This window comes from Bombus terrestris, chromosome 4, assembly GCF_910591885.1.
Source record: "Bombus terrestris chromosome 4, iyBomTerr1.2, whole genome shotgun sequence".
NCBI classification, from domain to species: Eukaryota; Metazoa; Arthropoda; class Insecta; order Hymenoptera; family Apidae; genus Bombus; species Bombus terrestris.
This window is the reverse complement of record NC_063272.1, coordinates 7,815,265-7,833,652: the sequence shown is the minus strand read 5'-3', so window position 1 is coordinate 7,833,652 and position 18,388 is coordinate 7,815,265. Positions and strand designations below refer to the sequence as shown.

At 37.0% G+C, this 18,388-nt stretch overlaps 1 protein-coding gene and 1 long non-coding RNA gene across 3 annotated transcripts in view; one reads left to right on the top strand and one right to left on the bottom strand.

Annotated features, from left to right (window-relative positions):
• The window catches only part of LOC100642685 (zinc finger protein 1), a 35,166-nt gene that overhangs the window by 11,254 nt on the left and 5,524 nt on the right, over positions 1–18,388 (bottom strand). Inside the window, exons 1-3 of one of the 2 annotated variants that reach the window (XM_020862635.2) lie at positions 5,497–5,539; positions 2,017–2,378; positions 629–769 (exon numbers count right to left, since the gene is read on the bottom strand). In XM_020862635.2, coding sequence (XP_020718294.2) covers positions 629–769; positions 2,017–2,378; positions 5,497–5,524 — 531 coding nt within the window. In that variant the 5' untranslated portion in view covers positions 5,525–5,539. Of the gene's footprint in view, positions 1–628; positions 770–2,016; positions 2,379–5,496; positions 5,540–18,388 lie in introns of those variants that run through there. The other variant, XM_012308228.3, reaches the window with a different exon arrangement.
• On the top strand, positions 6,613–7,747 carry LOC125385019. Its single transcript, XR_007223952.1, has 2 exons — positions 6,613–7,280; positions 7,400–7,747. It is a non-coding gene; the product is annotated as an uncharacterized LOC125385019 (long non-coding RNA).

Sequence of the window (18,388 nt, the reverse complement as noted above, 5' to 3'; positions counted from 1 at the left end):
GAAGAAAAAAAAAAAGAGAAATTATATATGGATCGATGGTGCAATCGCTAGACCGTGAATTTTTTATCCATTCAATCGAATTTCGAAATTTCAAACTGTAAAAAAATGCACGTGATACGATAATATACAGTTGATCTTTCTTTTTATTATCGATTCTATGAATACTTTGAATTCTATAAAATATTGCAAATTAAGGTGCGATATTTGAAACGAATGTAACGATCTGTTTCTTTGTATTGTATTAACGAAACTACGAATCTGCATAAATAACCGCAGTCTAGCGTGAACTAGCGTTTATCTAAACTTAACTACTAGCGTTAACTAAAGATAAATAAAATTAACTTCGGGGAATATTCGTTCCGGTGCAACTATGTCAATCGATGCATTCTACGTACAATAATTTCTTTTTCTTTTTCTTCGAAAAATAAAAAAATAAAAAGAAAACAAAGAAAGTTGAAATTATATACAGAGAAATTCTATTTGGAAGAATTCATTCGTTTCGGTTACAGGAGAAAACTATATCAAAGTCAGGCAGTGCTGTGTGAAAATAGATTATGAAAAGGAAAGCAAAGAACGGAAATAACGATGTACGAATGAGAAATGAAAAATAAGGGTGCACTCGTAGTACCTTGAGGTGATGCTTAAACTTGAAGGCTTTCTCGCAATGGGGACACTTAAACTTACGAAGCACGGCACTCTCATCATGGCTGATCATGTGCCTCTGGAGTCGGTAGACGTTAGCAAAAGTCTTGCTGCACACCCTGCAGGACTGGAAAAAATCTATCGATTAATTTCATCGCGTTTATTCGATCTTTGTTAATAAATACATATCTTTTCACTAACTACTTATATGTAAAAATTTATTTTATTAAAGTTACTATTCAGAGAATGCTTATAATTTCATTTCCATAATTTATTTGTAATTTTGTTGAATTTTTAATAAATTTAATATTTCCTTTAATACGATAATTGTGATATAGTGCAAATTCTCAGTATAATCGGAATAACATGAAAAGTCTCTTTGTTCTTAAACCATAATTTCAACCGGCAACGTCAACTGCGAAGAGTAACAAAGGCAAGCTGAAATATCAAAGTAAAGTCAAAGCAGAATCGAGTATTTAATCACGAGAACGAGCTACTTTGAATCTTATAATCGCACAGGTGCGCCGGCCACTATACTGTTTTACATAAACTTAATGACGAATCGTGCATCCAGTGTGTATTACGTCTACTTATAAAGATAGGCAAGAAATAAACCTAATAAAACAACAGCGTATAAATATGTAATATAAAAGGCAATCTCAATTTCACGAGCTACTCGTTCATAAAACTCTATTGTCAATTACCTCTCAACTTTCAACAACCCAATTCCCTTCCTTCTTTTACAGACTATTCTCCGTCATCGTAACCAATATCGTTCTTCTTAAAAGAAAATTAAAAAAAATGAAAGAAAGAAAAGGGGAAGGAGGAGAAAGAACAAGAAAAACGAAAAAGAGTATCCATCTACAAAAACGAAGAAATAATATCTTCGACTACGTCTCAACTTCCTCCTTTTGTAAGCTATTCTTCGTCGTCATCTCATAACGAATATATCATTCCTTTCAAGAGAAATGAAAGAAAAGGCCGTAAATGGCGAGGGAAGACGGTTTCCAAAGAGAAACAAAGAAAGAAACCATTCTACGCAAGAAAAAGATTCGTCAATCCCTTCGTCAACTCTACCTCTCTGTTCTCAAAAACCCAATCTCCTTGTTTCTCTTTTTCCCCATCGTCGTCGTTAATATCATTCCTATTAAAACAGAATTTCAGAAGAAGAATAAAGGAAAAACAGCAAATATATATCGAAATTGTCTTACAAAAAGCAAAGAGGGAATAGAAAGCACTGTACGTAAAAAGGAAGATGAAACAAAGCCAAAAAGAGACACGAGTAAAATGGAAAATTCGCAGGCCGGTCGCGCATGATCAATAATACACAAGGAACAATGGAGTCCTCTCGTCCTTGACGTTAGTTTCACTCACCACTTGAGGGAATTGAGCGTTGAGATCGTTCTTGTCGATGGCGTACGGGGTCTTGTGCGTGTCCTCGAGATGGAGCTGAAGCACGTGGACGTCCCGACAGAGGAAGCCGCACTGGGGACACTTCTCGCCACCCTGCTTCGTCGATCCGCCCTCGCCGCCACCGCTGCCGCCGCCACCACGGACGGCTCCTCCGCCTCCTCCTGTTCCTGTTCCTGCTCCACCACCGCCTCCACCACCACCACCGGCTTCGCTACCTGTGCCGCTACCACCTCCAACGCCACTTCCTGTGGTTGGCGCCCCGGCCGCGCAACCTCCGCCCACCTCCGCGTTCACGACACCTGCTGCCTCGTCCTCGCTGCAACCTGAAACAACAGCCACACACGTGCACCACGTTATATCTCGTTTCCACTCTGCCCCTCTCTCTTTAACCGACACCCCTAGTCCCTCTATTTTTCTTTTCTTTCTTTTTTTGTCCTTTTTTCTTTTTTCACGTATATAACGTAGTATATATTGGTGTGCGATAACAGACCATAGAGACGCGATTGTATAAGGTTGTCATGGACGCGGTTGCGTTTTAGGGGTTTCGTGCTCGCGAGAGATAGGCTTCGCCTCGTTTTATGGGTTTTTTCGTCTTTTTGGAAGCGTTGCTTTTTAATGGTTTTCGTCTTTGCTGCGAAGCGTGATAAGAGAGCGTGTGTATAGGCAAGTTTGTCGTGTACTTTGTATCGCGATTAAAAATTTGGAATTACTTTCTTTTTACGGAGTTCGGTGTCCGTTGGATCAACGGGCTAATTTTATTGTCAGAGTGGGATTTTAGGGCGAAGGATTTTCGCGGAAATTTATATCTCTCTGGACATAGACAAGGAGATTTTAATTTCGTTTTTGCCGGGCAGTACGATAAGAGAGTGGTTTTATTACAGTAAATTTGTTGTACAGTACCGTGGTTACGAGGTTGGAGTTACTTTTTTCTATAATAGCTGTACGTGCGTTACATCACTTGTTAATTTTATCATTAGAATACGGTTTCTGAATGGAAAGGATTTTTGTACAAATTTCCACTTTTACGACCATAGGAATACAACAAAAATGGAGAAAAAGTAGACGACGAATGGAGAGTTGTTTCAACTATTAAAAATTATGATTTTTGTGATCTTTATTTTATATGTTACTGCATATAACGTACATTTATTGAATATGCAAAAGTATACAGTGTGTGGTTAATTCGAAACTATTTTTAATAATACAGAATCAAATTCTGAAATCATTTTTTTAATAAAAATCGGAAAATATGACTTACATTTTTTTCTCCTGTATTTCCTCTTTGTACATAAAGACGACTACACGAAATTGATAATAAATTTTTTATTTTACCACAATCGTGTAAATTCCTTCGTACTTGCCGAAACCACGTTGCTTCAGAAAACGACGTCAATCAAAGACAAACATGGTTACACCCTATTGTAAACCGGAAATAGAGCAACTATGGGGCATAAAAATTTATACGAGCTCGATGACAAGACGCAGCGGAACGACGTCGGTAAAATCTAGAAGATATCGAATACCGTTTGTAACGAGCTTTAAGATATGATCAGTGTAAAACGTGAGACGCGAATGTCTTCGTGAACGAGACCAATTGAAGACGGTACCACTACACATTTTACGTCGTTCGGTCGGCGTTCATAAATATACATCCGTGAAATGTCCCGAGCACTCTTTAACCCGGCAAATGACGGAACATGCGTCTTTTTTCTTTTTCTTTAAACGTATTAAGCGTATTTTTAATCTGCTATCAAACACACCGTAGAAAAAAGAACTATATCTTTCGAAGATCATGGGAGAAAAATATAATACGTACGTTTTTATTGATTTCCTTATTTTATCGTCGCTTGATAATCAAATGAGAGAATGATAATATGACATAATGGAAGATGAAAATACAATGGAGAATAGAACAAAATTTTTAATCGATACATCGCGAATTTTATACCAAATTTTTGTACTAAAAATTATTTACTTGTTATGGTAATGGTCGTTTATTCCGTGGAATTATATTATATTTATTCATTGTTCTTATTAAATATAAGTTCATTTTGTAAAATTATAACATCCTTTTATTTTATAAATTTTCTCTTGTCCGCCGCTGTAACTTGTAAAGTCCATTTAGTTCCAGTTATTTTCGCCACAAGTGTGCCAAACTATCGCGAACGATAACGCCTCTGATAAATCGAACGAACGATTAAATATTCGCGGTTGCCACTGAAAAATCCCACAGCTCTGATTTTCCTCAGCCGCAAAAACATTGCATAAACATCGACGATGTGAAGGTTTTAACGAGTAATCGATACAAACACCGCGACGCTTCTTCCACTACGTGTACCGTGGTTAACCGCGTCTAAACGAATTTTCCTTGGCAGTCAACATGGACCGTGGAGCAAGAGGAATCGGAGGACAAAAGTATCGTTTCAGTTGAGAGAAAGCTACTGAAAGCTACAAGCGACGATTCGATATTTGGCAAATCGCCGGCCAAGATAAAATTTCGTCGTGAGTCAGCCTACATAGTCGAACACTTTCGCCAGCTTCTGCACGAGAATCGTTCGAATACGTTCACGAAAATTCCTTCTGACGAAGGTCATCGATGGTTTCAATTCTCCTGTTCGAATACTTTTTATCGCTCCAGGCTTCCAAAAAAATTGCAGAAAATTTCCAGGATACTTGTTGATGTTTTTTTGTTGCATTACAGTCGTTTGTTGAGTCGAATATTTCAAACTTTTCCCGATACAAACGCTAAATTGGGTGAGAGGAATTCGAGACTGAAATTCCATTCGGAAATACATTTCGTGGAAAATCAATTTTTACTAAAGAACGACAACTTGTTCTATCTATGGACGGTTAATATATCGAAAGATGCGTGGATTTGTTGTTCGTTGCTCGTTAATGATTAATTTATGAAGACGACTGAAGGCGAATTTAGATTATTTATTTTATAAAGAGTTACCTTGAAGATTGCACTTTATACGACTCAGATATACCATAAACATTTTTCTCACCACTATCTCTATATAAACAAGAATATCGCGAAATATTTTCAAAGGCCAACTATTGAAATAAATTTCAATTCTGCGAAATCCATGGCCAATATAACGTCATTCGCCAGGGTATAACAAAATATTTTCTCAAGCCATTATTTATCGCGTAATTTGTATTAAAATTTCGCTTTTATCGTTCCAAAAAATGTATTGACCCAATAAAATTGTTATACTAGAAGAATTTTATTTTTAATTCGATTAATTATACGGATATACTAGCTTCTATTTTCAAGTTTCACTTTCACACAGGATTCTTTGCCATTGTTTCTAAAAATCTTGTTGAAACACTTATCCGATAATCGCAGCTCATTTAAATCTACAGTCAAATAATATATTTTGTACCATACTTGGATAATCGTACACGTTAATGACACATAAACACGTTGATCTTTACCTTTCAAATTTTTCGCCAATATTTCCATAAATCTCTACAGACATCTGTTGTGTTGATGATCGTATTACATTAGATTGTCCCAAAAGTTTCTTTCGTTTTATAAGAAGATAGTAAACGCACAGTATTTATTGCTTTATATTATTTTAGTGAATCCATCCATTTTGTTCCAATAGAACAATAATATCAATAATAAGACAACAATAAGAATAATGTAAAGAAAAATAATATGAAATAAATAATGTCATGCATCTATTATTTCCTTATAAAACGAAAGAAACTTTTGGCACGACCTAATACATATATATATATATATCTATGTACAATAATCAGACATACACACGTCAATCTTCGTTTAGCCTTCGAAACATCACCAATGATATTTATTCGATTTCACAGCTCACAAATCTCGAGAATATTTCGCGATTTTTGAAATTTCCACCGCGCCTAGAATAATAAAATAAAAGAGAGGAAAATAAAGGAGGGCAGAACGTTCGGTGGAAAAACAAGAGGCGAGAAAACGGAAGTCACGTATGCATGTAATCTCGTTCCACGAAGCGCGGACCAGTTCGTGCACCACGAGACGCGAACTTTGCTCGCGTAGTAGGCCGATAAAACGTCGAAATGGGTCAGAGCCGTGACCTTTCCTGCCTTCCTCCTATACGTAGTACCGTTCGAGGATCTCGATTATGTCGCTGGAGGCTTGAAAAGCGGCGTACAGATCCCGTGATCATTGCCGCGGATGATAAAGAACGACCGCGATCACGTTGCGCGAAATATCGTTACGAAACTGACGACTCGATAGTTATTTTCGTGACTTTTCATAATACAAGTATCTAGAACGTTATCGAATTCTAATAAAACGTTATCAAAAAGGCAGGTTTATCCCCGAGGTTAACATACTTTTAATCATTTGTCGTCACTGACGGAGAATAGCTAATGTTGCTTTGCGTTTAACTTATCATCAACTCTTTACGACAGTTGGTACGATTTTTGCAGCGTTTCTACTTCGAGATTGTAATCGTTGAATAAATTATTATCGTACAGATATTGTGAATATAGATATTCTTAAAAAGAAAAAAGAAAAAAAAAGGAATAAACCTGGCTTTTTCTAATCATTGACAATATACAATTTTCTATTAAATAAAATACAAGATACGATAAAACGATGTTGATTTTTACAGAATGCGGATTATCGAATTTTTTATTTTGTTTTTCGTAATAGAATTTCGATGGTGCAGTCGATTGAAACATAACAGGAGAAGGCACTAAATACAGTTTGTAGCAAGATGGTCGCGATTTTCCTTCATACTGTCCTTCTAAGAATAACGAACGTCGCGTCTAACGAATAAATGAAAAGTTAATCGCGTAGCGAGAACGTTTAATAGTTCACAACGAGGCTATCGTAGTTCACGAAAAGTTCGTCAGAAGTTAACAAGTTTCAAAGTAAAAGAGGAGCGTCGATATTGCACACTTTTACAAGTTCTCATTCTTCGTGTACTGCACGAAACAAGCGATAAACCAGTGTCGATTTCAAGAACAAAACGAGCAATAAATACGAGAGACGACTACGGGAACGGGTTTCTTAAATTCGTTTTGAACGTTACAGACCTCTTGAAATGATCAGAGCAGATCGATCTAGGATAGACGAACGTTATCTCAGGCGTGGATCATCCAAGTGATCGAGACTGCGTGCAGATGCGTATCTCTCAGCGACCGTCAGAGCGAGGGAAGAGGATGCGCCATCAAGTGACGTCAGCGGAATGCAGAAACTGGCCAAGCAAATTGTAAGTAATATCACGCAATCTCAGATTCATGCGCTTCGAAACATCGAGGCGATCAACTCGATCGTCGATCTCGTGATCTGCAAGATATTCATCTGATCGATGGAATTTTGATATGGCAGAATGGGATTAGGCTGTTGGTTCGTGCAGAAGGTAATATCAATCAACGTCATTCTCTAAGCAACAGCAGTATCTTTCTGTCTCTGTGTGTCAAGCGAACAGATATCGAATAGGACGAAACGAAGTAATTCAGTCTAGTTGGAATTATTAAATGTGTATAATTTTGCAATGTAATATTGCAGTTATTTGTGGGATTCTATATTTTCTAATGATGTTTCTTGATGGATCAAATTGATATTATATCTATCTGAAGGAGGAAAACAAAATTAATTAATAATTAAAAGAATTAATGTAACTCTTTTCTTTGGCATACAAATCAAACTAATAAAAGTAACATTTCAGTTTTTGTACTTAAACGAACTCTTCATTCTACGTTTCTCATTTGGTACCTACCATTTATATATCGGTTTCCGTAAGAAGGTAAAACCGAATATTGAATAAAAGATACTTCAAGTAGAATGACAAAAATACTAATTAATTCTTAACTGTGACTGTAATTAATTCTGAGCTGTGACATGGAATTTTGGTTTAAATTAATCTTCGTACAGAGGTATTTTCACCACTATCATAAACGTATTTTCTCAGATATTATTTAGAAATATTACTCATTAGGAAATCGTTGTTATACAATCATTACATATTTGTAATCACGAAAACACGAACTCACATTTTTCTTTGGCCGGCTTATCAACCAATTCTCAGAATCCTTAGTAACCAAATCAGGCTAATGAAGCTAACATACATATTAGTTTTTCTTCTTGAACAAACTTTCTAATCTACGTCTTCCGCTTTTTATCTACAAATATATATATCAGCTTCCCTAAACATATAAGAGCAAATATCGAAACAAAAGGTACTTCGAACTAAAGCAAACGAAAATATAATCACCAATCTTTGGCTGTAATATTGAACTTCGTGTTGAATTATCTTCATACAGGCGTCAGTATTTACGTCATTACCATGGACTCTAACATATTATTTAGAAATCCAACGCGTTAGAAAAAATCGCTCGTTATACAAGCATTACTTCGCGCGATCATTTACAGAAATACGAATTTGGTTTTATCTTTAACGGGATCGAGTCAAAATAAACTTGTAAACAAATAAATCAATAAATAAATAAATAAATAATAGATAAAAATATAAACGTACGTTTCTCCTTCTTTTCCAATTTATCAATCGATTGTCAAAACCGAAGAAACATTGGGGGAAACAAAACCCGGAACGTCTATTCGCCATTAAATTCGTGTAAATGGAGCAAAATGTTTCTTCATAGATTGACCCAAGGTATTTGTAGAACTGTAACGAACGCGTACCAAAGAAGAATCGTAAATAGAGGTTTCCTTGGTACGCAGGTAAACGGCTTTAACGACGTCGTTACGCCGTTCGTGGCGAGTGTATCAAAGGCTTTTCCCTCTGATGCGGCTTTTATCGCGAGGCGCGCGCGAATCGACTGCGATTCGAACACAGCGAATCGGCGACCCGCGGCGTATTTTATTTTTATTCGTGCGTGCTTGTTCTTTCTCTTTCCCTCGTTGAAGAGTGGAATGCTGCACCCCGTACTGAAAGGTAGAAAAATTCTCAGTTGAAAGCCACAAAACGATGGCTTGTTTTTCTTGTTTTCGATCGCAGATCGCGTCGCTCTTTGTGTTCTTCCTGCGGCGAAATTATTTTTGTTGCCAGCCGATTATGAACCAGGAATACAATGCGGTAAATCTATGTCGATATCAACGTGAATATCGAGAAACCACTGCACCGGTGAATCGAGGAATTGTTGTTTGCGAAGAGACAGTTCCGTTTTCTGGCAATCTGAGTAAACAAAAAGGAAGTGCAAGATATTTAAATCGGAGGGTCCATTTAATTTTTAAAATGAAATATTTGTTCTTCGAACATATTGTAGGTTTATAGTTGATTAATGTTGCTACATGGTATTTGTTTAATATATTGTAAATTCGCAGTTAATTAGTTTCATAAATTCATAGTTAATTAATATTGGCACGTGGCAAAGAATTTCTCCGTTGGATATTAAAACTATCTGTTTCTCAGTTTTGATGAATTCGATTTAAAGCTACGTAGCCGTAATCTCGTTCTCTTATTGATGAAAGATTTCCTATTATTAATTCGTTCGCCATTTACATGTCTTTTTACATTTTATGATAATTTTATAATTTTTCACTCCAAGTAAAGATTTCTTCGTAAGATGCGATGCGTGGGTAATTAAGATATGTACAAAATATATATATAATAGTAGCTGACTTTTTATTGTTTCAGTGCCCTTTCTTTTCGCATTTCTATGGTATTTCGTTATCAGAAAAAGAAACTGGCTTTATCATTCTCGGCTTGATCCGTATACGACAATCAAAAAGTTCTTCTTGTCGCTATTCTATTGCTTCATTTGTATTTATATTTAATTCTCTTATCGATCTCTCGTTTCTCTCTTTCTTTATTCTCGCGATTGTTCTTCGTTCGCTTGTAGCAATAGTTAGGATTTAATTTCGAGATGTTGCGATCCATCAGACCGCAACAGACGTTTCCGGAGATTATCGTATGAAGTGGCAGCGTGTCGATTGCCTCCGGAAAGTGGGCTTTCGTCCGCGAGATCAATTGTCACGAGAGTTTCTAGGAAATCCAAGAAATCTCGGTTATATTCGCGATCAGCCGCAACCGCGTTCGTTGATTTCGATGAAATCATCTTTGGTCAGAAGCAGCGTTCAGATCTGAGACACTTCGAATCGCCTGGGATATGATTCGAAGTTTAAAACTCATAAAAATCTTGGTGGTTTTAGAAATCTTGAGAATCTTGGTAGGTTTGAAAGCCTTAGTCGAGTTTTTCGATGGGTTTCGAAAATTTGACGAGTATTCAACGCTTTACGTTTATTTTGACTACTTTTATCTATGAAGTGTCATCGATAGAAAATAGTAAAGAAAGCTTGGAAAATACCAGAGAAAACACAATAAAACACGATCAAATTTCTCGCGATTGAAATACGATCCATTGCTCCGTGCCACTGCTGCATCATTTATCTTATCGCGGTAAAGGAATATTAAGAACTGTATTGCAAAACACGGAGGCAATGTGCGCTACATTTTTCTTACGTCGTAAACGGTCGGTGCAAGAAACTACGCTTCCTGTCGATAGCGAAATTAATTACATCCACCAAATTTTTGCTTCGTCTTGCTTTTCTTCTATCATTTATATAATTTTTTTCATTCACTCCTACGCTCACCGTAAGATTCTGTGTCTTTTGTCTTCCCGATTACCTCAATCGATAGACAATAGTAGATGCTAGAGGAAATACTATAAATAGGAAAATAGATATTAAAAACTCTCAAAGCGACCAACTCCGCTTTTTATCAATCGCTTGATTTCATTAAAACAAGGTTTGTGGCTCACGTTCGATTTTCACGAAACAAACTGATTGCTTCTATAAATTCACGTGTCCCAAAAAGAGACAAAAACGGTAGTAGATTTTACGATAAATTCGAAAAAAAATTCAATCTTATTCTCTCACGACCAAACGAATATATTTAATTGATCGATTTAGAGAACGCAATAAATCTTCGATAAAGTTTTATTTTTACAAAAAGGATAATCTCGTGATATTCTCATCATCTTCGACTACATTTTCCATAAATTTCGACATGATATACGCTATGGACAGAGTTTCCTCTGGCTTTCCATCACAAATTAAATGGAGGGCAATTTGTCACGTGGCGATGAACGCTTGCTCCTATACTCTCTCCAAGCATTTCGAAGAAGTCACGCTTGGCGCGATAATTATTTAGCGGAAAGACACGTGTATCGGCTAACGATCGTGCGAATTTCTCTCGTAATTCCTCGGTAAAACGACTGGTTCGATTCTTTTAGTTTCTCTAGACTGTAGACGACGTGCCAATGTCTACAGCTGCATCAAACCGCGTGTCTCATTGTTTCTATTTTTAAAGATCGCAGTTACGTGGTCCGCGTTCGAGCTAACTATTTATCAGAGGAAACGAGACCGATCGTTCTCTTGGTCTTCAAGGAATCTCACCTTTGGTATCGCGGTATTATGATTCACTGATAATTAGCGTAAATATCCTGGAATACAGCGTTATTTTACTGAAAGAAGGTTTTAACGCTTCTGTATGAGAAACGTGAGATTCGAATTAATTTGGGGCTTAAAGATAATTTGGGTATTTAAAGATGATGTGATTGGTAGAAAATTTCGAGGAATTTCGTCTTCACTATCCTGCTACGTATGTACTGCGATTCGTTGATAAATGTATATCTTTTTAGACTCCTTTTTACAAAAAGGGACTTCTTTACAGTGAATTTTGTATTATTTAATTTTAATTTTAATTCGTACAATATCGGTTCTAAATTTTTAGAAGCAAAGGAGCTCGAGCGTCTTATATTCTTTCTACAAGTAATAACAAGAGACTTTCTAGACTCAAACACGTGATATTTGTCATCTAGCGATAAAAATACATTTTCGCGCGTGAAGAAAGGAAGGTCAGGTTTCTGTATAGAAACGCTTCTGTTGAATTAGTGTCTTCGTAAAAATTAACATCCAATCTTAGCATACATTAGGTTGTCCGTAAAGTGTCTTTCGTTTTATGAGGAAATAATAGACGCATAACGTCTTTTGTTTTATATTATTTTATCGAATTACGTACGATCTATTTTGTTCTGTTGAGATAAATACCGCGACATTTCACAGACTTAGTTTCGCGTTTGTATAAAGGTGCACTGTTGTAAAAGAACACGTTTGCGAAAGAAAGACACTTTTCGGACAACCTAATATATACATACGTACATTCATAAAGATCAATTAGGATCAGAAAACCAAACAATTCTAAATAAAAAAAAAAACGACAACTTAATCTAATCAGAAGAATTCCACATCCACGATACAAACACCAAATGATTCAATAAATGCTTCACAAAGCAAACGAAACTCGGCTAACAATACGAGAAAAGAAGATAATCGAATAAAAAAAAGATACAAAAAATCCGCTAACGCGGGATATTTAATCATAGCGAAAGAGGTTCCAAATGATGAAGACAAAAGGGTTGCAGAAATAGGAGCCATGATGGGCGTATTCAGCGTACAACCACAAAACGAAGGAGGAACGAAGAGAGAAAAAAGGGCCCCGATGAACTTTAGGTTTGGGCAACACCTTGGTCGAGGGAGAAGGATGAGAACGCGCTTACGTCACTCGAGCAACGTGGATCACACACAGGCCATAAAGGCGCGTTCGCACGGCGCCGAAGATGCGGCGCGGCGCGTCTATCCCGCTGACGCCGCCACCGCGTGCGAAGTAAACGATTTGTCGGAGAGGTCATTGAGCCTGATAGGGCGCGGCCGCCATCTTCCACAACGTTCAAACCACTTCCCGACGACTTTCGTGGCGACGCTCGCACCGCGTGCCCGACCAGAAACGATCCCTGTACGAGCTGCTCTTCGACGAAGATTGCTCTATTAACGCATCGTCGGTCAGCGTGTTCCAACGATACGACTGTGCACGTGATGCCGATGATTCCCTTCATTTTGGGTTCATTCCCATATGGACATCGCGCCATCTTGTCGGCGTTCACTTTGATTCTTTTATTCGAAACACTCGCAGGCCAAAGCGGTTGACTCCACTTGATTGAAATTTCTTGAATTTGAAAAGCGCCGGAGCACTTTGATCGATGCATATCTTACGTAATCTCATCAATTTTCTCCGTAATAACTGTTTCTTTTCTGCAGATAAACGTTGATCAGAGTGTTTTAGGATTGATATTTTAAAAAATTCAGAAAAGTGGCAGGTACGCGACTCCTTTGAGAATTCGATTTACGACAAAGTGCGTTGGCTCGCGACAATGTACTTTGAATATTTATCGTACAGTAGAAACGTAGGATGTTCGTATTGTATTGTTATATAAATTTATATTCATTTATACGTCTTATTAGTATACATAGCGAGACACGATATGTCGTGATTGTATCGATGAAATTTGAAAGCAATTTGAAAATCTATGTATAATAAGTTCCCTGTAAATATATCTTGCACAAAATTAGACCTAAAGGTAGAATTAGTGCCAAAGATGGTCTCTGAAAGTAGAACGAGTCTCGTCCTAGGTAATGAGCAATTTGGTTCTTGACATATTTTGCTGACTCCTATGAAATGCATTATCGCAATAAATATCTTGTAACTCCTATATACATTTCCGGATTCGTTTCCGATTCCATCGGTATAATCCTGATGGACGTCTCATCGATGTTTTAAAAGGTCAACGCCAATGTCTCAAAATGTCTCATATAACTCGCAATAATATATTGGCAAAATCGAATCTGTTACACCTTTTATCTCGCAGCTTGATTTTCTTGCTAAATTTGCATAAAGATATCGTCAATCTGATCGTCGATCAAAAAACTACGTTGCTCCTACAAACGTGAAAGATCGATCGTGAAGCGAAAAAACGTTGGAATCAACGAAGCATAAAATACACCGTTTTGCTGCAGTGTATCAAATGGCAATTTGCAAACGATGCTGGAAAAGAGACGATCTGAAAGACGTGTATCATCGATCTAAGTATTTATTTCCACGAACGGGAAGGATGAATCGTGCTCCGAAAAAAACGAGGAAACAGCGAGACATTTTACAATGACGTATTAAGTAGTAATTTCCAAACGACGCAAATGGGAACAACTTCGATGGCGGTAAATCTTCGGCAACGTTCGTGATTGAACACAAATGGCACCGTTATTCCACGGTATTATGTGTACGCACCAGCCAATCAATGGGACGCGCGCACCAATTGGCCGCGGGCTAAATGTCGTCCAATCGGTCGTATCAACTTCGTCGATTAATTCGAGAGAAACGCTTGAAAATCGCGTAATGGTCAACGAAGAAAAGTACATATACCAAACGCACAGGATAATTCGCCGCTTCGAGATTTATACTAAAAGTATTTGACGTTTTTGCTAACAGGACGTGGCTCTATTCCTAAAAATTTCGAATATTTCCTCTATCATCGAGACATTCTCTCTTTGATATCGATGATTTTGTTGTTATCTCTCAATCATTTTTTTACGATAAATTTTATTGTTCTTTGGATGTGCAATTGTTCAGCCACGACGAGACACGTGGATGGTGTTGGAACGAAAATTTTCTTACAAAAATCTCTGATATTCTCGACACTTTCAGCGGTGTTTATCATTGACGCGGTGTTAAACGTGCAACTTATCAGCTACCATACACCATTTACGATTTCGTACTTCTTGAGTTAGATACGTCGTAGTCGGGCTGCCGAAAATACTATGTTACTTTAAGAAGTGAACGTTAACACCACAGACAGCCTAAAGAGCGGTAAAATATGTTTTGAAATTTGGAGTGAGGGCAAACAGTACAATAATCACGGAAAACAAAGTCACAGAATGTTTGAGAAAAATGAAAAATATAGTCTATTAGACGTGTACACAAAGTAAAATTATCGATCTCCTTTTTTAAACCACCCCTCGATTTTCCAACGATATGTACCTAAAAATAATCGACCGATAGGATAATAGCATTGGAGGAGGAGCGACTTGCTTGGAGTGTGGATAACAAATAGCCACAATTTAACGGGAACACTGGCCAAATCGACGAATGGCGTGGCAAATGGTTCAGGTGGAGTCGATAAAAATTCGCTATGGCCCCATTATTGGCCAACGATTCCTCATCCAAGATATCGAATACCATCTGTAGAAGTCAATTCTCGATGAACCAATGCTCGTGGATCGTCCACGTGATCTTTGCGTCGTCGTTCACGCGGCCTCGATATATCGATCGTTCAATAAGATTATCGTCCGGAATAACGCAACTACAGCGGAACTTCGAATCTCAAGGGAACAGTTTAAATTTTCGAGTTATGGTGGTTTTCACTTATCGAAGCTTTCAAGTAAAGCAGACTTAACGAACGAAAATTCAACCTACACGTGCAAAGCATACAGATTTTGGCTTTCGGATGGTATCTACGGGAGGGACAAGCGTTAGACAAAAGACGATATGTTTATACATGGTTTCCGGAAGAAAGAAAGGCAGACAGAGGATGGTACATGGTAACTTCGACTTACGGAGGTCGAGGAGCTTCTCTGAATTCGAGTTACAGAGGTATAATGAACGCGCGTGCGAACGCGCAGAGAATAATTCAAGTTGGACGAAGTTTATATGCTCACAGAGATTTTTACAGCGGCGCGTAAGCCAACGAACAAAATTCTAGTCTTATAGAGGTTTTCGAATTTCGAGTTCTACCGTAATAACAAGAGAAGGGAGAAACCATTTGAAATCGTGCAATTCGGGTCATGGATGATTCAGTGGACGAGTCTCTTTATCAAGAAACAATGGGCTATTGGCTGCAATTACGAGACGACGCGATGCCACGATTATCCACATGGAAATATTTTCACCGAACGAGATTTAAACCGCGATAATAACGTTTGATGCTGCGTTATTCCATTACGCAGATTGATGTGCGTGCCTCGTTGCTTTTTCAGCCACTCATTTTATTTTGGCTACTGTTTTTCGCTCTCGTAAATCACGTTTACGGAGATCCTTCGGACTTTTGATAGTTAACGTTTAAACATCATTTTCACGAAAATGCGAGTCAAGTTGTTGTTTTTATCATTCTGTCGATACAGATAATCTACTTACTGTTGTTTGAATACAAATTTTTACGCGTGTATTTTTCATATTTATAAATCATATAGAGGAAATGTTTAGATAGTAAAGATTTAAGCATCATTTTCACGAATAGGCGAGTTAAGTTGATATTATCAGAGCTTATTGTCTTTAGTTGTGTATTGACAAGTGTTTTTAATTTCTATGAATCACATGGAAAAGGAAAGTGAATCAGACTGCTCTTGTCGCTCCTTATAAGACAGACACTCGAGTTCCTCTTAATCACAAAACAAATTTGCAAATTTAAAGAACGGAATGATTTCCCTATTTGCAGAATTATCATTCTCTATCGTGTTCGCTAAATTCTTTAAAACGTTGGAGCAAGTTGAAAGGGACGAGATACTGGAATGTGGGTGAAACGATAGTGTTACTTCCCTATCGAAAAGAGAAAACAATAATTACGTCACATTGTATTATCGTTTTACGTTGTAATAGCGTGAATGAATTTGACGCCACCCGGTTGCTCGTGATCAGCTTCTTCCACGAAATCAAACGTGTACAGTAACCTCTCGTTCCATTCGAGATTACGGACAAATTTGCACTCTACATTAAGTATTAGCGCAATCCATCTTAATTAATCTACATTTATTAATCTATATCCTAATTAACCTTTATTTTAAGTAATTTATATTGTCTTTTAATTTTAGATTTGACATTTAACGAAGCATAAGAATAACAATTCTTTTCTTTTGTTTCGGGATAATTTCTTTGTTTCAGTAAATTTCGACGAATAAGGTTTTTAAAGTTCTTCTTAATTCCCTCTTTTATCAACATGTTGCAACTTGGACAGTACTGTAATAATTCAAAGGAAAGTAAGAAAACTAAATGAAGGTTAATCTAAAGCGCACGATACATGGAACGCGCCAAGGTATAAACTACAATGAAACAACCGAGTAAATACAGCTACAGGGCCGGACCTTGTGCCATCGAATAGAGTTAATTACTCTTTTGTCGTGTGCCGTGTTTGAGAACTTCGCAAATACAGGCAACCATGCGTACGTCTAAACGTGCTACGCTTAAAGATATTTGTATATAGTTCTACTTTGGCGCAATTAATTCAAAATTAGAACCTTACGAGCTTAACCAAACCAGATGACTGGTTTGGCATGAGATGACTGTCTGGCAATATTGGAGAACCTCCTATATTTTATTACCGTATGATTTATTCCAGATTTTAATTCCAGAAACAACTCATTTTTATTCATCACTTTTTCGTTTTCTAACGTAGATATAGCATAGTCTTTGCAGTTGTTAATGTGCTTGTAACAATTTATATACTGAATTTTTATATGCTTAATAAATTATATTATAATAAACTGTTGTGTAATTCAATATCTTTTTTTTTATTCTGACTGCTCATTAAATTTAGATATCCTATAAATGCTTTGTTCCTGTTATATTAATCTTCAACGCTTTTAGTGTTGCAATATCCCCTTATTTACTAGCTCGATGAAATATGCCATTAAACAATACAGCAAGGCCTCAATCTCACCAATACATGTACTAAGTCATAATGCGATCAATTTCTTCTCTTCCGCAAAACAATTTAATCACGTGGAGATAGAAATTATTAGTATGATGAAAACAGAAAACAAGAAAAATTGTATACCATGTGAACAGAATATTAGAATATAGATACTATTATATTAAATATATATAGTTATTGTCATATTTTATATTTATTTCTTTTCTTTCAATTATCAACGAGTTTACAGCAACTTTCTGAGGACAAGTATATCCACTCTTGTCTCAGAGAAAAAGTCGTTGATTAAAAAAAAAGATTAAAAAGTATTAGCCAATGAACAAATTCTGTGGAATTTATATACCACTACGGACTCGTTCCCTAAGGCATTATTAGCGTTTCAAACGGGAAAATCTTATTTAATTTTTATTTATTTATTTATCTATTTCTGCTCTCTTTTGTTTCTTTCCCTTTTTCTTTCATTTTCTTTCTTCTTGCGATCTTCAGTCTCAGTAAACATAACGTAATCACTAATATTATTCGCCTATAAATCCTCTTCTAATCTTGTTTGCTGTATCGAAAGGATTCTCACGAATTAATTAAATGATTAAGAAATTAAATTCCGCGGAACGGGTCCGTGTTGACGTATTTGAGAAAGAAAAAGGGAGATCTGTACAACAAGCTCGGTCTAAAATTTTCTATTGTACGCGGCGGAAACCGGACATTTTCGCAATCACGTCGGCGGTTCGCGTGTGCAAGTCGATTATTCGTCCGCGTTTCGCTGAAAAACGGAGAAACAGACGGAGTACCGCGATAACCGGCCGCAGCGGGAGATAAACGGAAG